The 27,069-nt window shown below is 39.6% G+C and overlaps 1 protein-coding gene across 2 annotated transcripts in view; it reads left to right on the forward strand.

The window, feature by feature from the left end:
* uggt1 (UDP-glucose glycoprotein glucosyltransferase 1) overlaps positions 1–27,069 on the forward strand; it is a 29,964-nt gene that overhangs the window by 622 nt on the left and 2,273 nt on the right. The window contains exons 2-38 of one of the 2 annotated variants that reach the window (XM_055038516.1): positions 1,257–1,395; positions 2,327–2,406; positions 3,179–3,309; positions 3,396–3,508; positions 3,603–3,777; positions 5,336–5,432; positions 5,543–5,621; positions 5,902–6,002; positions 10,057–10,156; positions 10,254–10,314; positions 13,397–13,488; positions 14,595–14,745; positions 14,880–14,999; positions 15,076–15,161; positions 15,318–15,453; positions 15,556–15,687; positions 15,799–15,963; positions 16,864–16,984; positions 17,925–18,023; positions 18,176–18,199; positions 19,595–19,689; positions 19,871–20,077; positions 20,171–20,302; positions 20,430–20,560; positions 20,652–20,747; positions 20,921–21,023; positions 21,116–21,195; positions 21,439–21,628; positions 22,043–22,201; positions 22,874–22,959; positions 23,065–23,149; positions 24,427–24,515; positions 24,694–24,798; positions 24,957–25,041; positions 25,781–25,963; positions 26,355–26,515; positions 26,716–26,830. In XM_055038516.1, the coding sequence (XP_054894491.1) occupies positions 1,257–1,395; positions 2,327–2,406; positions 3,179–3,309; positions 3,396–3,508; positions 3,603–3,777; positions 5,336–5,432; positions 5,543–5,621; positions 5,902–6,002; positions 10,057–10,156; positions 10,254–10,314; positions 13,397–13,488; positions 14,595–14,745; positions 14,880–14,999; positions 15,076–15,161; positions 15,318–15,453; positions 15,556–15,687; positions 15,799–15,963; positions 16,864–16,984; positions 17,925–18,023; positions 18,176–18,199; positions 19,595–19,689; positions 19,871–20,077; positions 20,171–20,302; positions 20,430–20,560; positions 20,652–20,747; positions 20,921–21,023; positions 21,116–21,195; positions 21,439–21,628; positions 22,043–22,201; positions 22,874–22,959; positions 23,065–23,149; positions 24,427–24,515; positions 24,694–24,798; positions 24,957–25,041; positions 25,781–25,963; positions 26,355–26,515; positions 26,716–26,830 (4,304 nt within the window). The remainder of the gene's footprint in view (positions 1–1,256; positions 1,396–2,326; positions 2,407–3,178; positions 3,310–3,395; positions 3,509–3,602; positions 3,778–5,335; positions 5,433–5,542; positions 5,622–5,901; positions 6,003–10,056; positions 10,157–10,253; positions 10,315–13,396; positions 13,489–14,594; positions 14,746–14,879; positions 15,000–15,075; positions 15,162–15,317; positions 15,454–15,555; positions 15,688–15,798; positions 15,964–16,863; positions 16,985–17,924; positions 18,024–18,175; positions 18,200–19,594; positions 19,690–19,870; positions 20,078–20,170; positions 20,303–20,429; positions 20,561–20,651; positions 20,748–20,920; positions 21,024–21,115; positions 21,196–21,438; positions 21,629–22,042; positions 22,202–22,873; positions 22,960–23,064; positions 23,150–24,426; positions 24,516–24,693; positions 24,799–24,956; positions 25,042–25,780; positions 25,964–26,354; positions 26,516–26,715; positions 26,831–27,069) is intronic. The other variant, XM_055038517.1, reaches the window with a different exon arrangement.

A 27,069-nucleotide genomic window follows, 5' to 3' on the forward strand; every position in this document is an offset into this window, starting at 1 on the left:
ACTGTGCTGCTCAAAGTAAATTATTAATAGACAGACTCAAGTATTTCCATTATTATTATTATTATTTTTATGTTTAGCATAAATTCTTGTGCATGATACTTCATAAATATTTGCCTCATTAGAAATCAGCTCAGACTCAGACTGGTCTCTACAACAGATAAGTTCATTGAGTTATTCTAATTTACAAAACATACATGAACATCTGCGAACACATTGTAAAAGTAGTGATAAAAGCTTAGTGTGTTTGTATTCGACCTCCTTTACTCTGATTCTTTTGCACGTCTGTATTGTGGGAAAATGAAAACTCATGCTTGAGTTTAGGAACCTGTGGTACAATAGAGCAGAGAAGTGTCGTATCTCATTGTTATAAGACTACAGAAGACTGGTAAAATCTAGTGGAGCTTAGATTATTGGTTTCTTGTGACCTGTTGAAAGATTCACTTGAAACTGATTGAACTTTATCACTTGCTGTCACTTCTTGCAGCAAAGTAGACCACTTTACTGTTCCGTGAGTCCAGTCATATTTGTGTTACTGTCGTTCCTGTGCAGCACTTTGGTGCAGTTTTATACCTGTTTTAAAGTGCTATATAAATAAATTTGACATTGACATTGACATTACTCAGTGAGGTTCCACAATATTAAAAAAGATTTTTGCTAAATAACACCTTAGTGGCATAAAGTAAAGAATAATCCAAGATATTTTACGTCCTGTGCCAGTGAGACCTTTTGACATTTTTAGATTTAGGTGATAATAGAAGCTCAGCCTTAGTATGTCAACCATTAGTGATATGCATATGGTGTTGTATTACGGGTAACCCCATCCAACCCTCCAAATGTATTATTGATATGCATAAAATACAGTATCCTACTAAATATTACATTGAAGCACTCCTTTGCATTTTCCATATTGCACTCACTGATACGGCAATTACTACTTTTAGCAGCACACGTAAATTTTTATAGTGGGTAAAGTTGGTTTGGATTCAAAGTCCCTTTTAACTGAATAGCTATTGATTTTAGATAAAGTTGAAGGAATTTGAGATCCTTAGCTGTTGTTGTAGTAGAATAAGGCAGCAAATGTCCCTGCAGCCTGATGCTGAAACCATCGTGCCTGTGAAGTTGGAGCATAAGTCCTCCAAACATTCATCTACTCACTGATCCAACAGTTCAAATTGTAGTTGAATGTCAGTTTTTAAATCCATTTTAAATAAAGATCTGATCGTTTGTCTCCACTTCTGTTTATTGTCTCTCCTCAGGTACAGGCAGGAGGATGTGGCTCCTGTGTGTCCTGCTCCTGTCTCTGCTGTCTCTTGTTTTCAGTGCGGCAGACTCGAAGGCCATCACCACCACCCTTGCAACCAAATGGGCTGATACTCCGCTGCTGTTGGAAGCCAGGTACCACACCACATCGCTGTAGCAGATTTCTTACTGTATTGTACATAGATCAGTCAGCATCTGTCCTCTGTTGCCCCTGAGTTTAATCTGCATGCTTAAAAAAATAGCAACATACATGATTAAGTTGTATACAGTGATGAGAGAAAGTGTTTTTCTCGTTTGTGTTTGTCAAGCGCGAATATTTCAGCTCTACAAATTTAAGTATTAGAAAAAGATTAGACACACAAAATTCAGAGTTTAAATATGGGCGTTCATTATGGAAAAATCCAAAACCACATGTCCCGCTGTGTCACATCTTTAGCAAGCTGTGTTCAGTATATTTAGACATACTCAGAGCTTCTTTCTGTCACACCTTATCTCAACCAAGAAAACAGTTTCGGTCCAACCTGATCCAGTCGGATCAACATGGAAATTTAGGAACAATTAGCAAAAACATGCACCAGTGGGGAATCTTCTCAGGAGTGGCCGACCAACAAAAATGACTCCCAAGAGTGAAGCGAAGACTCATCCAGAAGGTCAGAAAAGACCTTAGAACAACATCCGAAGAACTTCAGACCTCACTTGCCTCAGTTAAGGTTTGCAGTCAGGACTCCACCACAAGAAAGAGACAAAGGTGGCCTGCATGGCGTAGTTTCAACACGAAAAAGATTCATCCTCATCTCAGTTTTCCCAGAAGACATCTTGATGATCCCCAAGATGTTTGGGAAAATGCTGATGAGATTAAAATTTAATTTAACCACTGCAGTTTTTATTTAGTCATTTATTTTATTTGCATTATCGATGTCTACTATGTACATATATTTGTTTGATGACATGAAGCGCTGCTGTTTCACATGTAGAAAAATAATCAATTACACTTTTTTTCTCACCACTGTTTATGGCTTCATCATAAAAATGTCACTTATTGTTTTTGCTTCTTCTTCTTTTTCAGTGAGTTTCTGGCGGAGGAGAGCCAGGACAAGTTCTGGGACTTTGTTGAGGCCAATCAAAACATCGAGGGAGAGCATGATGGTAGTGTGAAACTGCTGCAGATTCACTTTAAGTTTCTGTTTTGGGAGCTTCTGAATTTCTGATGCCGTTGCTGCGTCTCGGCAGTGATTGCATTGTATTGTCAGTGCTTTGTCAGAGTACTTAAAGGACCCAGAACCCATCTCTGTTAGCAGCAGCTGGGTCACAGCTACTGCGACAAAAGAGAAGTGGTGATGTGGTTTAATTTTAAAGTGAGAAGTCAATTATTTGAATTCCTTTCTATTATGCCTTATGTGTGCATTGATATTTTCTGAACTATTCCAGATTTTGTCACACTCAACCACATGTGTCAAATAATTTCTTGGGGTTTTATTTGATAGATCATCACAATGTAGTAGAGCATGTGATAGGGAAGGAAACTGATGCATGGTTTTGTTTTTGAAAGAGCGAAAAAATCCTTACGTTGGTGTGATTAACATGATGAAAGACACAACTTTAAGGAAACAGACTCACTTGGAATAGTTTGGCCTGAACCAGTGGTTTGTTTTGTACTCATGCTCTCATCAGCCGTTCCTCTTAAACATCTTCTTTATCCTTACTGACAAACGGCATTCCCAATGCCATGTTTCACTGTAAAGAATGTTTTTAAGGTTACTTCATTATTAGTTTTTCATTTCCATTACATTTTTAATAAAATCCCCTGGTGTCAGGTTTGTTAAATGAGGCACTGGATGATAAACGAATAGAAATGTCAAACTTTACTCTGATCACCTGTTAAATTGTTGTATGTTTTGTTTTTGTTTTTTCCCCACAGACACAGACCAAGCTTACTATGAGCTGATTGTGAAGAAAGCCAGTGCTCTGCTGAGCTCCGTCCAGCTGAACATGCTGAAGTTCGCCCTCTCTCTGAGAGCGTACTCTGCCACAGTTCACTCCTTCCAGCAGGTAACAGGAGGAGCTGCTGTTGGCTGAACAGTATGTGCTTGCCTATTAGAAAAATCAGTATTTGTCATTGTTTTTTTTCTTGTTAGATTGCGTCCATTGAGCATCCTCCCTCTGGCTGCTCAACTTTCATCAGCGTACATGGAGAGAAATCCTGTTCTCCAGAAAGCTTGGCAACGCTGTTGAAAACTGCAATGGAAAGGTAATGACAGATCTTCACATGTAGAAGTACACACAGCAGACTTTGAGTCGGTAACATACTCACTCGTCAGGTGACGTTATTATCCCCGTTGCAGACCGAAGCCATACCTTTTCAAAGGTGACCATAGATACCCGGGATCAAATCCAGACACGCCTGTGATCATCCTCTATGCTGAGCTCGGGACGCCAGATTTCCAGAAGTTCCACCAAATCCTAACATCCAAAGTCAACGAAGGGTCGGCAGCTTACGTGCTTCGTCACTATGTGGCTGTAGGTGTTCACACACACACACGCACGCACGCACACACACACACACACACACACACACACAAGCATTGTTACTCTACTTTTACTATTATGGTAGCTCAATTAAAATTGGTTTATCCACTTACTCAAGTTCTCCCACAAACAATTTTTGCTCTTTTTTTAAAATTGTCCTGTTGTCACCTGTACTATATTCAGTTCTGGTCCGTTACTCGTCACAATTAAACTTCTGTTGGTCACAAACTTAATCTCTCTGTACTCTGAGAGTGTTTAAAGGGATTTGTGTTCAGTAGTTTAGAATCTGATCATTCTCTATATAGTTTATTTTTGCTGAACTCTTAGAAAACCAAACTCTTAGAAAATGTTTGACAAATCAATTTAATTAATTTTTTTACAGTGAATTAAAACTGCTGTTTTAATCATAGTTAAGAAAATAAAGACAATACAGTTTAAGCGCTACATTTATTTTTTTAGCTCCATCTTTATTTCAGAAATTTTCACTGACTTGTTTCAAATCTAATAAATTGATTTATCTATTGATGGATTAAAAAGCTACTTAGTTAAATAAGCTTCATGGTGCAATGATGGTCATTATTGCATCTTTTCTTATTGCATTGAAACTATTCGAGTACTACTAATACTGCTACTGCCAGGCAGATGTTGGTTTGATGACATCAACGCTCCGTTTTGACTGAAAAGTGCGATATGAATATGTGAAACGGTGTATGCAACTTGTAGTGTTAAAAATGGGCGCTGAGTGGGTAATACAACTAGACAATCACCACATAAAGCAGGCCATTTACTATTTATCCCCACTGCCACAGCAGACTATACCAGATGTCCACATTTGTGAACATATGGTAAAATAATGATTGTAGTGCACTTGTTCTCTCAGTTTTCCTTATTTGACAAAAAAAAATCTTGTCGAGTTTAACCAGGCTTCTCATTTACACCTGGGATGAAGTGTTTCTCCAGTTTTTCATGCCAAGTTGAACTTGGATCTCCTCCTTTCTCACATGCAAATACAGCCGATCCATTTATTTCTCCCCCTGATTATGCTAAATTATTCCCACCATCTGTTTGATATGCATCGAGTCTTTATGCTTAACTAAAAAAGGCCAATTCAGTACCAGTTATTGGACAGTCAATGTGTTTGGTAACGGCTTGTTATCTGTCCCTGAAGTCACAAAGTGTTTGTCTTTGTAAAGGAAATTAGATGAAATGTTCAACAAGTGAGAGGACTACAGTGATTAATCGCTAGGGTGCGATAAATCTGACAAAGGTTTTTAAGTGATTGACAGCACTACTTTATATTCCATATTCTGCTGGACATTCATCCCTGTGTATAGCTGTCTATTCACCTGCCGATCTTTCTGTTGTTGCCTCATCTAGCTGTCCATATTTTAAGCTTTGAGGTTTTGACAAATATTTTCCTTAGTAAGCAGTATTTGTACTAACACAAGTACAGAGTTTTGACAGGAAAAAGTGCAGTGACACAGTACAGAGACAATAACTAACTGAAATAACTTTTCTTACTTTACACTAACATCTTCTTTCTTTCCAGAAACCTAATGAAAACAAAGTGTATCTGTCGGGGTACGGAGTAGAGCTGGCTATTAAAAACCAGGAGTACAAGGCAAAGGATGACACACAAGTTCAAGGTTTGTACTCTCTAAGGAATTCATAAACAGACAATAAACAGACTCATGCTGCTGGTGTAATCACTGAGGAGTCCTGACATGAATATCTAGTTAATTGATTTTGCTTTCAGGGGCGGAGGTGAACGCTACAGTCATCGGCGAGAACGATCCGGTGGATGAGGTCCAGGGATTCCTTTTTGGCAAACTGAAGTGAGTGTCTCTGTGTTGAGCTGCGATAAATTTTCACAAGCTTGGTCTGGTTCCAACGGCATTAACTCCAGCCAAGGTCTTTTTTTTTTTTTTCCCCTCCTTGCTCTTTTTATTCTCCAAACTTAATTCCCTTGAAGCGCAGACCATATCTCTGCTCAGCTAACCTGCAAATAACTAAATCAATCTGTGGTTCCAAGCACTCTTCCTCTTAATTAGAAGTTCAGTTCTACTTTGTAGCTGCATTTTCTTAGACTGTGTCTCTCTCTCTCTCCCTTGACAGGACTCTCTATCCAGAGCTTAAGGAACAACTGAAGGAGTTGAGGAAGCACTTAGTAGAAAGCACCAATGAAATGGCACCGCTAAAGGTCTGGCAAATGCAAGGTGGGTGTCCTCTTTCTTTAACTCATCCTTTTTATTCCTCTGCTGTTTCCTCCTGAACGAATGGCTATGTAAGCGAAAACACAGGAAACATTTGTCATATTATGAATAAATATCCAGTTGGCTAAAACAAATATCAGAGGTGGGTGTAAGCAGCCATATTGACTGACTGGCAAATGTTACGCTGAGGGTATGTACTCACAACTAAGACCAGTAAGCTACTCTACTCACCGTTAAGCCATAAGTCGTACAAGTAAGTAAAGGTCATTTAAACTGTAAATATCTTTACTTTGAAAAAAGTAATATTGTAAACCATATGACCTTAAAATGTTCTTAGTTTGTATTAAGACTGCACCACCGCATTATAATCTAGTAGAATATAGATGTCTTTCATTAATTCATTGTAGCTATTGAATCGTATTTGAGTAAACCGGCCTGGTAGCAGCTCTAGTAGCTAACCCAAGATGTGTGACAACTGCTTTACTTTAGAAATAAGGGCTTCAACATGCAATTAAATCAAATAATTTAAGCTCTCAGACAGAGAAAAGAGAAATCTGCATATTTTTTCTGCCTCGAGATTAATATTTGCTGTGCTTCCTGCTCCACAGAAAATACGACTAGAAGCGCACACCCCTCCAAATTGTGCATATGATTGCAGGGAGACAGGAAAATTGTGTTCTAAAGAGCATTCTGCTTTTGTTAAAAAGAGAAGAAGGAGAAAAAGAAGAAGAAAAAAAATCACAAACAACATTTTTTTAGTTTTTTTTTATTTTGACAAAACATGTCAGCATGAATATTAAAAAACAACTTCTGGCTTCAGATCCTGCTTTTCCTCGTTTGCTCAAATCCCGGCAATCTGTTGGGTGGGCTGATTTATTATTCTTTTTCTAAGGGTGCTTAACAAGTTTATACATTTAATAGAAGATGTTACTACTTCATTATTAAGCCATTAATGATTGCACAGTTATAAAAGGAAACATTTTAATTCCTAAAAACAACATTTGTCTGAGATATTTAGCCAACTTTAGATCACAGCTGGTTTTCTTTTAGTTTAATCTCGGCATCAGGGAGTTAACTAGATGATTTTAAGGTGTCCTTGGAAACCGGTTGTAAACATGAAAGCACACTTGGCATCTGATTGGATAAACCATCTGTACTTAATAACCGTGAACCACTTTCTGTGTTTATACAACACTGATCCAATTGTGGAAGCCCTATTCACACAGCAATTCCTAGTGTGTGCAGTTTTTTGTTCTGTAAAAAACACACCAGTGAAGGCATCCGGGTCGGTTCGTGGCCCACGGACACTTGACATGTTGACAGGGGAAGCAACTGACCCCTTTGACAACTGGATGACTCCATCATCTGATGTTGACACTGGGAGGATGTTTCCAACAGAGCAACTTCTGTTACTTTCTGTTTTGTCTTCATCGGGAGCAGCAGCTATTTTCTCTTATTTAGCTCCCGGCTGCCTTTATATTTATCTCAGCACTGATTCTTCACTGATACTGAAGGAGCGAAATATGAAAATGTGCTCAGCTGTAGCGTCTCAAATTCATGTACATTTGACACTTTGTTTCAAAGTGTTTTTCCACTTAGTTTGAGTATATTTACAAAGTTCCTGTTTTAGCCATACCTGGATGCAGACTTGTGACTGAAGATTATAGCAGTAAGAAAGGACAACATACTAGTGAGCAAAATGTTCATGTTTTGCAATTGTGGTCATCAACATAATATTTAAGGGATCAATTAGAATAAATAAATACATTGAAAAGGAAACTACCAGCCAAAAATAAAGAATAATAAAAATCAGTAGCACTTTATTTGATGGGGTGTGCATAAGACTGACATATAAACATGACATATATCATGAAGAAGGAGTTTTTATGAATATTTTACAATTGTTGTCACGAAGTGTCATTTGGTAAATAATGGCACTTTTAATGTAAAATCAGACGTTGAGATGAGTACTTTGTTTTCGTCTGTTTAGTTTCCTTTTTTTTTTGTTTTTTTTTGGCGTCATTTATAAATTTATTTACAGGGGATTTATTTACATAAATTTATTTAATGCACTTTTAATGTAGAGCTACATTAAAAGTGCATTAAAAGTGTCAACTTTGCATTTTCTGTAAATAATGACACCTTTAAAGCAAAGTTGCATTAAAACTTGCATTAAAAATCCATTACAATTGCCAAATTTTGCATTTCTAGTGTTCAATTTTTACCGAAAGACATTTCATGACTACAGTCATAAAACATTCATGAAAACTTCTTCATCTTCATAACAGGTGTTTTGTCACATTTACATAAAGTTAAATAAAGTGTTACCACAAAATCTTATGACATAGCAAGTAACAAACACAAACTTTATGCACTTAAATACTCTTTTAATGTTCTTTTGTTCTTAGTTTCAATTTGACACAATAAGAGCTCTGAGAATAGACGGTGATTTGCTTCTCCCTGCTCCCTCAATGGTAATGGCTTGAGTTAATTTTTTAACTGATGCTTTGATCATGATTAAATACGAACATAAACAAACACACTCTTGTTGCTTCACTCCATCAGTGACTCAAACCAGCAGCCAAACCTTAATTAGTGCAGGTGTTTGATCCTTCAGTTCCCTCTTTCTGCATCTGAGCTGTTATGTGTTTAATATAACTGAGGATGTTGCTGCATTTCTTTTTTTTTTTATTGCAGGTTCTGATTGCATAATTTATTGTTACACACACACAGTGTTTTTCAGTTTTTATCACTTCTCTCACCACACGCATATTCCAACTGTAAAGGTTTGAATATTTACAGATGCCTTGCACGCATTGAAAGCCATCTATCATCAGGCGTGGTCAGGAAGCGAGTGCGGCGCTGCTTTGATTGTGTCGAATAAAAGATGTGAGCCGGCCGAGCTCGACTGTCAGACTGACACGAGGGCGCCTGTCTTTATCTTCTAACCCACTGGGGCTCATTAACTCAGCCTGTTTACAAAGAGCGGAAGACCTCCAGGGGCTAATAATCACAGCCTACAACACCATTACAAAGAGGCTCACTGCATTGAAATAAAGCTAGCCGCATCCTTTCTTTCCTTGGAAAGCCTTGCTTTTAATGCGCATATATTTTCTGCACCCTGAGTCCCAGGAATTTGCTTTCTGTTGCCCGACCAGTACTTTCTAAGCATATCCCATGTCAACAGCAGTTTAATGAGGTCCTTAATATATTTGGGAAACAGTATTTTCCCAATTAAGATTCATGTTTTGTTTAGCTTTTCTGTTATATTTAGTAAATTTTTACAATTATTTATTAAGTTTATTGTCTATAGGATTGTTTGTATATTTGTAGTATAAGCTGTACTTTCTAAACATATCTGCTTAGCAAAATTTGACTTAATGTTGAACTTCAAACATTTGCACAGCTTCAGGCTTCATTGTGGAATATTTCTTAGAGAAAATGGACTTCTTCAAACTTCTTCAAACTCAAGAAACACTGGTGCATCTCAGTGACTCATAACACACAGATATAAATATCTCAGGATGATTGTTGATGATTTTATACTCCATAGGCTTTTAGATTAGAAGCCATTGAAGTTTAATTTTGTATTTTCTTTTAGATAAAGATTCAACTTGTAACAAGTTGAATGTAATGAATCTATTATATAGATGAGCTTCTATTATATAGATGAGCTTCATTTTTCAGATGCGTTACTGAGATAAATAACATTTTCAGTGATTTTTAAATTTGTTGTGATATTTAATTTTTCTTTGCTCTCAAGGAATTGAAGTTTGCACAAGCTTCAGTTTTCCTCTCATGTGAGGGAAAAGGACGGAATAGAAAGAAAGCAGCAAATAAACACTGCTGATCCCTGCTTATTTAAAACAAACAAAAACGCTGTTTCAGCACAACTTATTATAGTTTTTTTATTTTCTTTTGCAAGAGCTGAAACTTTCAGCTTGTCCTACATCATATTCTCCTGTGTTTCATGTTTGCTTTTCATTTTCATTCACTCATCTCTTTCCCCGTTGTTTGCCCTCTCTGCCCTCCTCCCCTTCCACGTCTTCTTCTTCAGATCTGAGTTTCCAGACAGCAGCTCGCATTCTTGCAGCTCCTGCTGTTGATGCCCTCAACGTTATGAAAGACCTCAGTCAGAACTTTCCCACCAAAGCCAGGTACAGCAGAAATTAACACATGCACAAGCTGAGTTTGTATACATACTGACAAGTTCTGGGTTTTATTCATTGTTTGTTTGGTTTTTTGTCCTTCCAGGTCCATCACAAAAACTGTGGTCAAGTCTGAAATCCGCAAAGAGATTGAGGAGAACCAAAAGGTAAAAGTTTGTTTTTTTATTCTCTTTTCTAGATACATCAGACTTCTTATGTTCTTCAACCTATCAGTTCCCATTTTGATCTGACCTTTCTTTCTTTTAATTATAAAAAGTTTTTTTTTTTTTGCCATGAATTATACCGTAAAAGAATGATAAATGGACTTTAGATTGGGACTGTTTTTAATTGAACAAGAAATGAAGGGATTATCAGATTTTATCTATTAATGCTTCAAAATATGTTTCCAACCTTGGACCTTTTTTATTTTTATGTACCTCATTAAAACTCACAATGTACATGATTTATGTTTTATATAAGTAGTAAGTGGTTTAAGTAGCTAGTTTTGATGCATTTAAAGAATTTGGGGAAAATATTTATTTATTTGTCATATTTATTTGTCATTAATTCATTACATTCAGAAGTATTAAAATAAAATTAGAGTGGAGATCAGGCTATTCCTGGCTGACACCAGCTTTAAAATGTTCTTTCGGATTTGGCCAATTCAAATCGTTTTCTTGCAAAGAACTTTAACAAACAGAAGATAAAAAAGTGCCACAAGTTCTTTGATTGTAGTAGTTTTGAATCTATCAAACCGTATGTCTCTAACCTTTATTAAAATATATCTAAACTCAAAGTAGGACACCAACGCACATCCTGTTTGTTGATTTGTTCAGTTTTGAGAAACAAAACCTGCAAGATTCTTGTTTCCCGTCCCATTTTGTGCCTCAAACAAATGTCTCTTCCTGGAGTTTCAGGAACAGGTTTAAAGGATCTGATCATCTGTCTGGCGCTTTCATATGTTTCTTAAAGGAACTTCAGTGATCACTATTTTAGAAAAATTCATTACATCTATAATAAGTTTGATAGCTTATGTAAAATGATGAGTTGTACCTAGTTTTGATGCATTCAAGTTCTTTAAACTTGAATGAATATTGAGCTAAAGGTTTTTTTCACTCCAAAGCAAAATTAGATATTAACTTGAGATGGGTACAAAGAAAGACTTATCTAAAATCTGAAAGACTTACAATGTCTTTATTGAAGCTGTTGCTTGCTAAATTGGCTGTTAAAAAGCAGCAAGTGTCTTCTGAACCCTTTTTTGTGTCTGTGAATAAAAACTTTGTTAGGAGCTATTTTTCGCCTCCAATTTGCACACATTTGGTGCTCAGGGGATCCTGGTTGTGAGGAAAAAACCTGCCTGCAGTGCTCATTTTTACTTTGATGAGAGCTTTTATAAAGCAATCCAATTAAAGGAAAATGTTGCTGCAGGTTTTTGTTTTATTCCACAAAGGATGGAGGTATATCTGGCTTCATTTTCTTAGACTGGAGGCTTTTTAAATAATACTTCAACCCTACATTAATTTAAACCAACATCTAATTGCTTCAGAACATTTCAGCATTTTAATGTCTTCCTCTTCCTCTTGTGCTACTGATCTGTCTGTGTTCTGTGAACTAGTAGGAGGTGCTCTGCAAACGTATTCAGACCCCCTGACTTTTTTCTTTTACAGAAATATCAAATGTAGCATGAAACAAATACTGCTGGTCCATCTTATTTGCTTTTGCTGCTTTAAATCTGGGATGAGAGATGTTGGAGTTGGAGAATATGATCGTTGCCTATCATATCCCCGATATGACCGTCAGTGGTCCAGTCAAAGTCTGGGCTGAAATCCATCTGTGGATCTGGACCTTATCAGTTGTGCCACTCGGTAGCCATTTTTGACTGAATATGAGGTACTGCACAAAGAATAAACTTGAAATCTTTTGAAATTTGATCAAGACATTGTCTAAAAAAACATGCAGCAAAAGCTTATTCTGTAATTACTGAATACAAATTGAATTCAAACATATAAAACACGGGGTCAAAGGTCATGAATACTTTTGCAAGGCACTGAAGCTAGTTTTAGTTAGTTCTAAAAACTTTCCTGCGGTTATTTCTCTGGGAAAAAGAAATGTGGCTTAGTTGAAACATCAAAAATCCAGAAGTTCTGCTCCATTTCAGTTAAACTTAAGTTGACTTTTGAATATTTACACTGGGTAAAGTCTCGTGCTTTACTTTTGAAGCACAGCATATTAAAATAACAGATTCTTAGCTCCTTTTGATTTATTTATTTATTTTTTGTTTTTAAACTCACATCTTGCACCCTTGAGCAGAGAGATTCTCAGTCCTCCCGGCTCCGGCCTGCAGGAAAATCTCTCGAAACGAGAGCTGCTCCTCCTGTGGCTGTTTGTTCTCGTCGCCTTTTGTTGTGTGATAAATTGCGAACAGCATCTGACTTCAAAAACCTTTCAGTTTTAGACAATGTGTTTGGCTTTGTCCTGCTAATAACGGAAAACGTAATCATCCCCCTTTTTCTTCCTGTCGATGCTTTTTCACTCCCTCTCTCTGCCTCCTCACGCCTCCCGACTCCCGGCGCTCTTCTCACATTATCGCGGCGCGCAGAAGACAGGAGTTTGGGTCGGCGGCGGGGGTTTTGCAGACAGACGTCCTAATTACTGAATCGGTGATTCATTCAGCAGGCGCAGCGCGTCCTGCGGCAAGAAATGATTATTGATTGGAGCGCTTTGGACACCAGCACTTGCTTCCAGACACTTCTTTCTGTCACACACACACACAGACACACACAGTTTAACCGAGATGAGCAATATTTGTGTTAATCATGTCTTGTTGTAATTGCAGTGTCTGAAGTGTGATTAATCTGATGTCTTTGTGTTTCTGTAATGAGATTTGACTGCACCAGAATGACTTGGAGCTCTCCCTTTTCCTCCTCAGACACACAAACAACTCACAGCTCCTCCTAGCCACGCAGCCAGTCACACACCTTTTCTCCCCCCTAATAATTAGATTTGTTTAGCGTGGGCTCGGATTGCTCCAAACTCACTGAGCAGAGCTGTCAGAGCTCGTTTGGAGCCGTCAGCCTGCCTCGTTACTGCTCCAGAATGGCCGCTGCATCTAGTTTACAGTATAATTGACTGTGCAAAGGGAGGTTTTTGACGTTACATGATGCAAGCGGCTCGGCTGGTGTGAGACGAGGAGTTTCGGGGTTTGATGTAACCAGGCCATTTAGTCACTTTTGACATTTCTCTCTGTAGTTTTTCAAAGGAACACTGGGATTGCAGCCTGGAGACTCAGCCCTGTTCATCAACGGGCTGCATATAGATCTGGACACACAAGACATCTTCAGGTATAAACACGCACTGAGACGTCTGGCTGTAACACCAGCTCGGATAACAAGTGTTTACTGCACTAACTTCAGTCAGCAGAGAAGAAAATTTTAGTTAATATAATATATTTTAATGAACTGATAATATTCAGATTCATAAAAGATTTTATGTGATTGACCAACACAAAGTAAATCAAGTTTAAACTAGAAGGAAAATTATTGGTAGAAATCCTTTTATTGACAGATGACGATCTTAAAAGTGTGGAGTATATTTGTATTCAGCCATACCTGGCTGATGGTGTCTCCATCAGCTTTGCACAGGTCTGACTTTGACTCTGAAGGCTGCAGAGAGGATCATCAGGGCTGACCTTCACTCCATCTGATATTTCTGCAGACACAACACAAATTCTGGACACAAGCTTTTACTTCCAGGTCGGCGCTGCAGAGCGCTCTTCTCAAAAAAATAAACAAATAAAACATCCTCCACAGAGATAGCTTCTTTCCCCTGGCAGTTATTCTTAATGAGTCCCCAGATCGATGCCATGAATATTCCCATAATTCAACCTCTTTTCTAAACACTGCATATACAAATATTTACAAAAACGTTTATTTTTATTTACCGTTTTTATTCTTTATACTCAAAATGTCTTCGCTGAAAACTAAGTGGATTCCTTGTTTCACTTGATTTTCCACAAACCTGGCAAATTAAGCTGATTTTGATCTGGAGTCAGAGATGTTTGTTCGTTTTTCGCGGCTAAACGGCTCCGTTTCTTTTTCTTCTTTCTGTCCTTCCTTTGGATTTTATTTTGGGGTGTAAGAGTAATAACCGTTAGATACATTTTGTACACTTCACTTTTTATTTATATAAAAAGAGTGCCTCATTTTCCTTCCATTTTATTGGTACGTATTGTTTTTTGTCGGTCTGTCAGTATTAAATCAAGTTTTATTGATAATCAAATTATATCTCTGTATGTTGTTTTTTATTTTGTCTGAAGACGTGACAATAAGCAGCCATGCAAATGTCAGTCACTCTTTCATTTTAGAATTGAAAGCAGCTTTGTAGTAGCCGAGGCAGGCGTACGTCTTGTTCACATGACCTTGATCTGACCTCTAATTGTCGCCTTCAGTGTGCTGGACGTGCTCCGCAGTGAAGCGAGGGTTATGGAGGGTCTGCGCTCCCTTCTCATCGAGACGCCCTACATCCACGACATCCTGAAACTCAACGTTCAGCCGTCCGACTCTGATTACGCCGTCGATATTCGTAACCCTGCCATCTGCGTAAGATTGAGAAATTTCCCTCTTTCCAGAAAATTTTCACACCCCAAATTTGTTTGGCACTGGTTTTGATTTATTTATTGGCAACTTTTTGCTAATTTTTTTTCTTCCTCAACTAATTGCTTCTCCCGTTTCAGTGGATTAACAACCTGGAGACGGACCACAGGTACAGCTCATGGCCCTATAATGTCCAGGAGCTGCTCAGACCAACCTTCCCCGGAGTCATCAGGCAAATCCGCAAGAACTTCCACAATCTGGTAAGATCGCTGTTGGGTAATTGAGTGTGCTTATAGCTGAACCAGGGTGAAAAGAAACGATTTGCTTGTTTTGCAGGTGATCATTGTGGATCCGACCCAGGAGAACGCTGCTGAACTGCTGAGCGTGGCAGAGATGTTTTATGCCAACAACATCCCACTCAGGTTGGTTTTTTGTGCCAGAAAGAAAATTGTAGACTGTGAACCTCATTTAATCTAGTTTAACCAGGTTAAATAGTTTCTTAATTGTTTCAAAAGATGATAATTCATGTACGACATGCCTTCAATGTTAAATGTTTGGCGTTTAATTTTATGACGTAGAATCGGACTCGTATTCGTGGTGTCTGACGAAGACGACGTAGACGGCATGCAGGACGCAGGCGTAGCCCTGGTCCGAGCCTACAACTACATCACCGACGAGGTGAACAGTCACAGCGCATTCGAAGCCGTCGTCTCGGTAAGTAAAGCCTGCAGAGACGAGCCTGTTGCCATGTCACCACCACCTTGTCCTGTTCCTCTTCCCTTCTGCTCATCCCGTTGCTCTTCCCGCCGTCTGTAGATGTTTAACCGCGTGACGATTGGAGGAAAGCTAAGTGTTGGAGACGTCGTTAAAGTGCTGGAGAAGAGATTTCCCTACGTGGAGGTCAGCAGCGTCCTGGGAGCCGATTCGAGCTACGACAACAACAGGAAGGTAAATGCAACAGAATTTGGCTTCACTAAATACGGACGCTGTCTTTTGACACCAAATTTAACTTCTGCTTTTAGATCACTAATGAGGTGCAAACTGAATTTTTTCCTTCAGAAAGGGAAGGCGTACTACGAGCAAACAGGAGTGGGCCCGTTGCCCGTGGTGATGTACAACGGTATCCCTTACCAGCGTGAGCAACTGGACCCTGATGAACTGGAAACCACCACAATGCAAAAAATCCTGGAAACCACATCTTTTTACCAGAGAGCAGTCTACTTGGTGAGTGCAGGACATTTACATAATGTTGTTATGTAGCCAGTATGGATGTATTTACAGATACAAACCAAACATTTTAGATTTTACTGTGGAAAACTATTTGAAGTTTTTAAAGTAATTTTCCTTGTTCACAAGTTATTAGCACTTTGTGTTGGTATATTGGATACGATCTCTCCAAAATACATGATGATGTTGTTGTAACAATGGGACTAAGAAAATGTGACAAAATGGGAAAGAAGATAAAGCTCTTAATTTTTGAAAGGCGCTGAATTTTCTAATTTTTTACTTCTTTTATTATGAGTTTATAAAACAGCCATAATCTCATCAGAAAGGAGCTCGATACCAATCTTTAATTCCAGTACAGTGAGTGTTTTGATGTTAGACTTTTTTTTCTCTCTTGAAACTGATATCAAATGAATCTATTTAAAAAGAAACGAAAAAGGTCAGAAAGTCTTTCGATGGTTTTAGGTTGTTTATAAATCCAAAGTTTTGCTTCTTTTGGAGATTTAGTCATAAGATAAATTGTGTGTTTGGCATGCAGCATGTGTAAGCACCATCTGTCATATTTCCTCTTTTAAAATTATCCCATCATTCCCCTGAGCCAAGTGTTTATTTAAAAGGGGATTCTCAGGCGCAGACATGCACTGAGCTGAATTTAGCAGTTGTTCTGATCAACAGGATGTTAGTCATAATTTTCTTCTGAATCTAAACTTCCAGAAGAAAAAAACTTAAATAAACGCACCAGAGAAGTCGTTTGTTAGTTTTGTTGCTGTGGCTTTAAGCCTGGAAAGTCTGCAGAATAGAAGACGATGCATCACTGTCAGCTCTGCAGCAACAGTGAAGAATGTCCTCACTAACTCATAGCTTTCACATCCTAACTCCAATTTGTAAACTCTCCTGCAGGGTGAGCTGGCCACAGATCACGACGTCGTCGACTTCATCATGAACCAGCCGAACGTTGTTCCTCGCATTAACGCCAGAGTGTTGTCAACCAGCAGAACCTACCTGGACCTGTCCAATACGAGTGAGTCGACAACAAAATGCAGCATTGTTATACCCAGTGGTGGAAATTTAATTACGGGGTAAACAACTTGAACAAAACAGTGTTTGGTTTCTAAAAATGACCTGAGCTGCTGCAAGTCTGCTGCAAACAGCATTATGAAAAGAAAAATAGGAGCACAGTGATGTTGCAATTTATGTAACCTGTGTTGCAACACTATTAACATCAATGAAATGTGTGAATGTTAAGTTCACATCCTTGTGCAGAGCTGTCCTTGGACTGTTGTTAGCTAAAATTTATAATTAAACCTTGCAAAATTCAGGTTGGTTTTTTTTTTCAAATTGTTTAAATCTCCACTCTTAAGCTACAATATTCCAAAAACATTTTAAATTAATTTTACCCTGGTAAAACATGTTATTCTGGAAATAAAGACTTTTGGGAAAATAGACCAAATTTAATAGGACCTTGAAGTAAACACATGTGGCATACTGTTATTTCACATTTACAGACTAAATGTACATTTTCACCTCTGTCATTCGATAGTAGGATTGCATTTCAGTAGGGTGCAAAGATTTGCTTTAAGTAAAAAACAATCCAGCATCACATCTATAAGCATCAAATACTGTAGCATTTGCTACTTCAAGATGTCGTCGATTTGGAGTTGGAATACATACTGAACATATTCACCACTTCTACAAGATTTCTCTACAAGTACAATTGAGACATTGCACCAAGGACCCGGTTGTAATGCTCGTGATCTTGTGCTATGTCAAGATGTGCACTATTGCTCTCTATTGCTTTTACATGGTTTTCTTCAAGCTCTTTTTCATTTTGGAAATTTACAGCATCTACGATCCTTAGTCTGCTCTCTGTAAAATAGGTTGTTGTTTGCTTTTTGTGTTCTTGTAAAGTCTTCAATTTTTATCTTTGACTTTCTGTCTGTTTTTTCCCCCACTTTTTGCAGACAACTACTTTATTGACGATTATGCTCGTTTCTCCACTTTGGACTCAAAGGAGAAGAGCACGGCTGTAGCCAACAGCATGAACTACATGACTAAGAAAGGTAAGAGGAAAAAAGCAACAAACTAACACTTAATATCTGTTGTACTACTGAAGAAAACTGAGCCATCTTGAAGCCTAAACTCTTGTTTGTTCTGCTGTCTTGTCCTCCTCCACTCCGTATTTCTGTGTTGTTTAACATTTTCCCTGCATCAGGGATGGCCTCCACCAACAGCCATGGTAAAATCCCCCTTGTTCTCCACATTATTCCCTCTCCTAGCTCAATTGCTCTTTTTTTCTGTCAACCACATTGCTGGCATTCTTTCAGCGTTACTCCTCCATCTGCATCTCTTGGAGGACAGTGGTGACTAATGATGCATGTGAAAATTATGCCTGAGTATTAAAATGTGTTTATACACAGCGCTCTAACATTTACGTCCAACACTCAGGGAAAATGCATGACAGTTTATGCAGTAGCTGCATGTGAATTTATAAAGTCCAGAGTTAATTTCTAGCAAAAATATAATTTATAAGTCTTCTCCTGTCTGGTTCTTATTGCTATAGATTAGTTACTAATACATAGAATAAACTGAGGTATCTTTGATGTTATAAGTTGATCTGTATAGACAAGACGCCTCATGTCACAAAAAGGAGCAGAAAGCATTAATTAAGACAATTTAAGGATCTTAAATGGTATATGAGGCTAGTTGTTAAAAATATGTTTTTACTGTAATTTTCAGACTATGAGCCCCCATGAATGTAAGCTGCACCCATTAACGTTGAAAGGAAAAAAATGAAGATAGTTCTAGTAAAGATCCTTAAAATTAATTATTCCTTTAATGCAGTAGCATAATTTCACACACACACAAAAAATATATATATATAGAGAGGAGCTCCATTTTTATGTGAATTTACTTTTGGGTTTTCCTAAAAATCCCTGCAAAATAAATGGAAATGAGACTTTTCGGTTTGTACTTTTGTAGGTTGGTTTGGTCATTTCTGGAAACTTAAAAAACAGTATTCCTGAGCTATTTTTTAATAAGAAGTTTTAAAAAAGAGATCAGTACTGTGTATGGGGGCTCTTTTAGGAGAAAGCCAATAGAAACAGAAAGAAACAATAGAAAAACGTTCAATTTTCATTCTGTACTAAAGCCAGGAAGTAAAGGCATGGCTTTAGATGAGGCTTAAAAACATCGACAGCTGAAGCCTGCCTGATGTGTGGGACAGCCTGTCCCACAGTTCAGAAGCTTCAACACCAAAGACACGATCATCTCCGGGGACCAACCCAGACCTTCCTGCAGCCAAAAACAGTCAGTAGATCCATGGGATCCTGATGGCGCACCCAGCAGCCTCTCTGTTTTCTGCTTCGTAGGTCAACAGTAAAACTTGAAAATCAATTTTTTGAAGGGAACTGGGAGTTTGAGAAGAGATGCAACTATGTGTTTAAACTATTTCATTTGTGTCAGAAGATGAGCTGCTTCTAGATGTTTGTAGAATCTCAGAGTGAGATTATGCTACAGATGCATCTTTGCCAGCGATGCCAGGAAATAAGGCACCACATTCAATCCTTCCTAAAAGATCTTGATTGATTTTAAACTGGCTTAAATCATTTGATGTATGTTTTGTGCTTCCCAGATGATGGATACATCCGCCCTGTGACTTTCTGGGTAGTCGGAGACTTTGATAAGCCCTCAGGACGCCAGCTGCTTTACGACGCCATCAGACACATGGTGAGAAGTGCGATAAACACAGTCTGATTATAAAACGATGATGTGCTGCGAAATATTTTGAGAATGATTTTAGTCAGAAAGAAATCACTGATTCATTGGAAGAAGACATCCAGAAGAAGAATTGGACATAGCACTGTGACGTTAATTAAGGGTTTGTCTGCTCACTTGCCTGCTCCATAAGAAAACCAGCAACAACGTCCGACTGGGGATGATCAACAACCCGTCGTCGGATCCGTCTGCGGAGACGACCCGCGTTGCCAGAGCGATCTGGTCTGCCATGCAGACGCAGTCGGCCAATAATGCCAAGAACTTCATCACCAAGATGTCCAAAGAGGAAACAGCAGAGGCCCTGGAGAAAGGCGTGGACGTCGGAGAGTTTGCTGTCGGGGTGAGTTGTTGAGTTTCTGTGGTTACATCTGAATTACTGACAAAAAAACTTTTGGGGTGTCAGTTTCTCATTTGATCATTTTTCCTCCTTCAGGGAATGGATTTGTCGTTGTTCAAAAGCGCTTATGAGGGTCCCAAATTTGACTTCCTGCTTTCCCACGCTGCCTACTGCCGAGACGTGCTCAAACTGAAGAAAGGACAGAGGGCGGTCATCAGCAACGGACGGGTACAGCCGTCGTTTCTCCTGGTTGACCGAGCTTTACGCCTGTGCTAAAACGAAAGCAGCGTAAAGTTAGTAACAGCTGCAGATCCTTTCTTCCATGCCGTTTGTCGTTCTTGTTCCTTCTCCTCAGATCATCGGGCCGCTGGAGGAGAACGAGGTGTTCAATCAGGACGACTTCTTGCTTCTGGAGAACATCATCCTGAAAACATCAGGGGAGCGCGTCAAAAGCAAAGTCCAGCAGTTTGAGATGGAGGAGGACAGGTATTTTGTTTTATTTCCCAAAGGTTTTCAGGCTCCATAAGAACTTCCACAGATGAACTTTCTGTCTGAGGTGACGCTGCGTCTCTCTCAGGGCCAGCGACCTTGTGATGAAAGTGGATGCTCTGCTGTCTTCTCAGCCCAAAGGGGAATCCAGGATAGAGTACGGCTTTTCAGACGATCGCTACAGGTACGTCTGGAGCGCTCAACATCACTTGTCACCTCTGAAGGTTTTGCTTTTGATGGGGGTCGCTTAGCTTGTTTTAAAGGGATAGATTCAGTGAAATCCATTTGTTCTCTGAAGAAAACGGCAGAATCTTTTTGTTCACTTCACTCGATCACCGGTCTCGTATTTGTCTGCAGCGCCGTAAAGATCCGTCCGCAGGAGGGAGACGTGTACTTTGATGTCGTTGCCGTGGCGGATCCAGTAACGAGAGACGCACAGAAACTGGCTCCTCTTTTATCAGTAGGTTTGGACTCTGTTATTGGACTGGATGAGCCTCTGTCCTGCCGCCGACCTGTTTGTCCTCTATCATGTCTCCGTGTTTCACTCTGAAGGTTTTGAAGCAGCTCGTAAACGTCAACCTGAGGGTTTTCATGAACTGCCAGTCGAAGCTGTCAGATATGCCTCTAAAAAGGTAAAACGCAGATCTCTTTTTATGTTTTTACGTTTGAATCGGATATCAATAAGTGCTGCATTTGTCCAACATTTGGCTCAGACGTCTGTAAAAGATTTAGGTTTAGATAAAAGGTTTTTTCATTCAATCAAAGAAACACATGCTTTCTTTACTTTTTGTACAATTTTGAACTGCTTTGTGTTTGCCTTTCACATAAAATCACAATTACATGGCATTTGTTGAGATAGAGTGCGTTGTCTGCAGTTTTTACCGCTACGTGTTGGAGCCGGAGGTGGCCTTCCAGCCCGATGCGTCGTTCTCCCGGGGACCCATGGCCAAGTTCCTGGACATGCCTCAGTCTCCGCTCTTCACCCTGAACCTCAACACCCCCGAGAGCTGGATGGTGGAGTCTGTGCGCACCCGCTACGACCTCGACAACATCTACCTGGAGGAGGTGATGACGGTTTCAGCTGGAAAATGTAGCTTTAACTCAAAGTTTCCTCTGTTTACCCCTGGAACTGTAGGGTCGTTGTTTTCGTTTTTTTTTTAATTATTTTCACAATTTAAAACAGACATTTTTACTCTGACTTGAGATGAAGTTACAAACAAACCCGAGAAACTCTGTGGTAAACTTTTTGATGAAGCTGAGGCAAATCTTAAGTTTTCCACTGACAGCTCTCTGCTCTCCAAAGAGGTCGTGACCTCCCCTTTTCTTAAAGTTTCTGCTTTTATGCTCCAGAGTTTGAAGAACAGTCCTCCTCTCCATAAAATAAACATCGTCAGTCAGCTTTGGAGTCATTACTAATGCATGTTGCCAGGGCGCGCTGGACAGGGTAAACTGAGCTTGGCTGCACCCCTGTGGCTGCAGGTGGAGAACATCGTGGCGGCCGAGTACGAGCTGGAGCACCTGCTGCTGGAGGGCCACTGTTTCGACGTCAGCTCGGGTCAGCCGCCGCGAGGCCTTCAGTTCACTCTGGGGACCGCCGCCGAGCCCGTCATCGTGGATACCATCGTCATGGCAAACTTGGTAAGAGCATCCTCAGCGTGTTCAGGAGAAGTCTGGAGTTTGACTTCAGCGTTTTCCTGGTTGGATAATAGAAAATAAAGTATGAATTATGGAAAAATATTTGTATTTTCTGGCTTTATTTGCACTGACATTGTGTAAATATGGCGTCCGTCTCTCTACACTTTCTTGTTTATGTCTTTTCTTCTGCTTTCCATTTTTGTATTCTTTTCTTTTTTCCATCCTTCCTTCAATTTTTCCTTTGTCCTTTTTTTCTTATGTTTTTCCATCTTTCCTTCAGTTCTTCCTTTCTTACTTCTTCTTTGTACTTTGTACTTTATCTCCTTCCTTGTGTCTTTTGCTGTTTCCTCCTTTCTTTCTTCCTTCTGTCTTATGTTCTTCCTTCATTTCCTCCTTCCTTACTTTCTGTCTTCCTTTTCTCGTTCCTTTCTTCATTTCTTCCTTCCTTTTCCCTATGTTCTTTCTTCTGTCCTTCCTTCCTTGTGTCCTTACCTTAATTCTTCCTCGTATCTTTGCTTCCTCCTGTACTTCCTCAATTCCTTTTTCTTTCTTTAGAAATATCTGTAATAATTGTTGAAATAAACAAAGATGACTAAGAATCCTAGAAAGTTCAGTCAGGAATGTCCAGATATGCCGTAATATTTTACTAAGATGTGTTTTTGATCTGGTTTCCAGGGCTACTTCCAGCTCAAAGCCAACCCCGGCGCCTGGATGCTGAAGCTGAGGAAAGGACGCTCAGATGAAATCTACAAGGTTTACAGGTTTGGCTGATCACGTGTTTTCCTTCTCCTCCCCCGGCGCTGAAAGGCGTCCATGTTTTAATTCAGCCGTCTCGTGCTCATAAGTTTGATGCTTTCCGTCCGCAGCCACGACGGCACAGATTCCCCGTCGGACTCGGATGACATTATCGTGGTGCTGAACAATTTCAAGAGTCGAATCATTAAAGTGAAGGTCAGTTCATCTCTGACGCGTGGCACCAATCGTCACAAAAAGCGTTAAATTCAAAGGTTTTACTTATCCGAACATAATTATGGTCTCTGCGCTGACATTCAGTAAATAGTTTGACTTGGTTCACTATCGTCCTTCTGAGTGAACGTAGAGCAGCCTTTACGCCCTTTGTGTTTTTACTATAAGGAGAAAAGCCTGAGTTTATTATCTGTCGAGTGGGTTTGATTCCTCCGTTTAACACTTTCCACCGCTAAGCTTCTCTCTCTAGAGAGAGACGAGACGTTCCTGCCTTAATACCTCCAGAACGCTAAGAGCCAGAAAAGCTTCGCACCCTAAAATTCATCACCTTAAATATGTCAAAATACGATAATAATCAGTCTTAATTCTGACACCCAATCTGAGCCAGTTTAAGACTTTATTTGGCTTCGTATTACAGTGGAGTGTTTCCAGGAAGCGGCCCAGTTTGGGCCTCAGCGTCCGAAGCCTTCACTTCTGACTCTGATGTTCTTATGTGACTGGATGATGATGAGCTTATTTCATCAGTCGACTTCATCATGTTTGGCAGTTGGAAGCCCAAATTCGCTCTCTTTGCACATTTCTCACAATATAAAAGAGAAAATTGTAATAATTGCATTTGGGCTTGTAGTCAGAAACGATAAATGTCAATTAAACAATTATCTTTAAGAAATAGATGTGGATTTAGAGGAAAGACCTGAGGAGACTGAACATGACAAAATGAAAAGGAGCGTTTTCAAGATCTGCTTCAGTCCAGTTGGGACTATTTTACATTTTTATTATAGTTTAAGTCAAAGGTGTTCGAAGATCAGCCAACATCACCTTTTAAGTTTTAAATTTTGTGTTTTATTTGAATTAAAAACTCACAAAAACATTTTTTTTACCTGTCATAAACTAAATACAAAATATTTAAATTTAAAACAAGCAGTCTGATTTTCCCATAAAACTGTTTTATAAATTATGGTTCTGAGTTTTGACCCTGTTTGACCTTTACTTCGCACTTCATACTTCAACAAACAGGATTTTTTTGTCCGCCTCTCCGTTTAGGTTTCAACATTTATTGACCTGTTATAAGCAGATCTCCGTCGAGTTCATTAACGTTTGGTGATGTCTTAATGGAAATAATGCATTTTTGTCTTAGTTCTAATTAGTTTTATATTCTATAAAACATTTGAGTGTTTCTTACTTGTTTCTCTTAAATTACGTCCACGAATGCCTTCTGAACGTTGAAATGTTTATTTTTTTGTTCTTTTCTTGCTGTTCAGGTTCAGAAGAAGCCGGACAAATTTAACGAGGAGCTGCTGAGTGATGGAACGGAGGAAAACGACTCCGGCTTCTGGAAATCTCTGGCCAGGTACAACACGGGTTTATGCGTTCATTTCATTTTTTTTTTTTACACATTTAATGTAAATGGAGCTGGAACAGAAAATAAACCATCCAGGTGCTTTTAAATTTAACACGTTTCATCAGTATTTTTCTTTGTGTTCTCGTTATAGTGGAGTGAACCCAGCTGGTTTGTTTTGTGTTTGCAGAGGCTTCACAGGCGGAGGGAAAGCTGAAGAGCCGAAGCAGGAGAAAGACGACGTGATCAACATTTTTTCTGTGGCTTCAGGGCATCTGTACGAGAGGTTCCTCAGGTGGGGATTAAATACTCCTAAAAATCCCATCAAAGTCGACACTTTTTAAATTCCTCTGCACACAAAGTCAGCGTTGATCCCGGTTCTTCTTTTCTTTTTTCTTTTTTTTTTGGTTTTGGCGCCGTCCTCTTCACCGTTCTCCTCTTCTTCTCTCCCAGGATCATGATGCTGTCAGTCCTAAAGAACACCAAAACCCCCGTCAAGTTCTGGTTCCTGAAGAACTATCTGTCCCCGACTTTCAAGGTAGGACTTCTCCTCCCTCCGACAAGCTGGGATTTGTTCTGGACGCTTTCTGTTTCAGCTGCACTTGGTTTCAAACTCGAGCAGGAGTGAAATATTTAGAGACTCCTGTTGTTTTCTGAGTCTGGTCTCTCTGTTATCAGCATCGATAACTCCTTCATAGTTTTCAAAAGTCTGGAAAAGTTATTTTTCCTTTCTCATCCCTGGCAGACATGAGTTTGTTGAACGAAAATCAAAAGATGTCAAAAATCTAAATTTATTCACCATCAGTGTCTTTTTTTTGTCTTTCCTTCTTTTTTCCTAGTCTGCTTCCTTTTTTTTCCCCACCTTCTCTCTCCTTCCATCCTAACGTCTTACTTCTTTGTTTTTCCTATTTTGACATTTCTTTTTTCTTTTCTCCTTCCTCCTTCGTGTCCTTCGCTAACTCTGTGCCCTTCCTCCTTTTCTCTCTTCTGTCCTTCCTTCATTCTGTCTTGGCGTCCTTCCTTTTTACCTCCCTTGTTCATCCTGTGTTGTCACCTCCTGCCTCTGTCCTTCATTTTTTATTTTGTTTTCTACTTTCGTCTGTCTTTCATCCTTTCTTTCTTGCTTTGGCTGAAACGTCTGACATAAATTCCCGGTGAACTTTTTTAATTTCTGTTTTAAAATTAAACAAATGGCCGCTAGCCGTTGGCCTGAACAATGGCTTTAACCCTGTCGTTTCATGCAGTCAGCAGTTTATTTCTTATCTTTCCCTCTGCAGGAGTTCATCCCCCACATGGCGAAGCAGTATGGTTTCCAGTATGAGCTGGTCCAGTACAAGTGGCCGCGCTGGTTGCACCAGCAGACGGAGAAGCAGAGGATCATCTGGGGCTATAAGATCCTCTTCCTGGATGTTCTGTTTCCTCTCGCTGTGGATAAGATCCTGTTTGTGGACGCAGACCAGGTTCGTTCTCTACAAACTACAAGAAGAAACGATGCATGTTTTCATCGCAGTATTAGCTTTTATTAAAACACAAAACCTCTGGGATGCTGTGGTGACCCACGCACTGAGGCTCCAGTCGTTATGGTGGCGGTCGCAGGTTCAATTCTGGGCCTGGCGACATTTGCTGCATGTCTTCCAACTCTCTCATTACCCCGTTTTCCTGTCGAATTACTTTCAAATAAAGGCCACTGGAGCCAACAAAAGCCTTAAAAAACAACAGCAAAAAACAAACAAACCCCAAAACAAAACCTCAGAGCTTTAGAGTACATTATTTTTGTTTATACTTATGTCATAACCTGGACTTGTAGTCAATGTCGAGGCCACTCCATAACCCTGACCTGCTTCCTGTCAGATCGTGCGAACAGACCTGAAGGAGCTGCGGGACTTTGACCTGGAGGGCGCTCCGTACGGCTACACGCCGTTCTGCGAAAGCCGCAGGGAGATGGACGGCTACCGCTTCTGGAAGTCCGGCTACTGGGCGAGCCACCTGGCCGGGCGCAAGTACCACATCAGGTGCTGCTTCAGCTCACCGATCGCCCACAGACTCGTTTATAAAACGCCTTGCTAAAAAAAAACTCCTGGAATGTTTTTGGTCTTAATTAGAAATGTAGAAAAAAAAAGTCTACTGTGTGAATATTTTTGTAAGCGACTGTTCTCTCGGATGCTCTGGCTTTCTTGCACGTATCCTTGTTAAAGTGCCGTGTGCTCCACAGCGCCCTCTACGTCGTCGACTTGAAGAAGTTCAGGAAGATCGCTGCGGGAGACCGCCTGAGAGGACAGTACCAGGGACTCAGCCAAGACCCCAACAGCCTGTCCAACCTGGACCAGGTCTCGCCTCTTCATGTCTACTGACTGTAGCGTTTCACTTTTATACAATACTGCTGTCATTTGGCATTTGAGAGGAAAATTAATGACCCATTCAAATGCGGCTGCATTTCAAAGCGTCAGAGGTGTTGTTTCAGTCTAACTCTGGTTAGGCATGGAGTATTAGTAGTGGAAAATAAAAATAAATACGATAAAGAGAAGAAAGTTGTACAAGAATAAAGTCAAACTACAATAACTTTACT

Source organism: Poeciliopsis prolifica, unplaced genomic scaffold (genome assembly GCF_027474105.1).
Source record: "Poeciliopsis prolifica strain line A6 unplaced genomic scaffold, Auburn_PproV2 SCAFFOLD013, whole genome shotgun sequence".
Classification (NCBI taxonomy): Eukaryota; Metazoa; Chordata; class Actinopteri; order Cyprinodontiformes; family Poeciliidae; genus Poeciliopsis; species Poeciliopsis prolifica.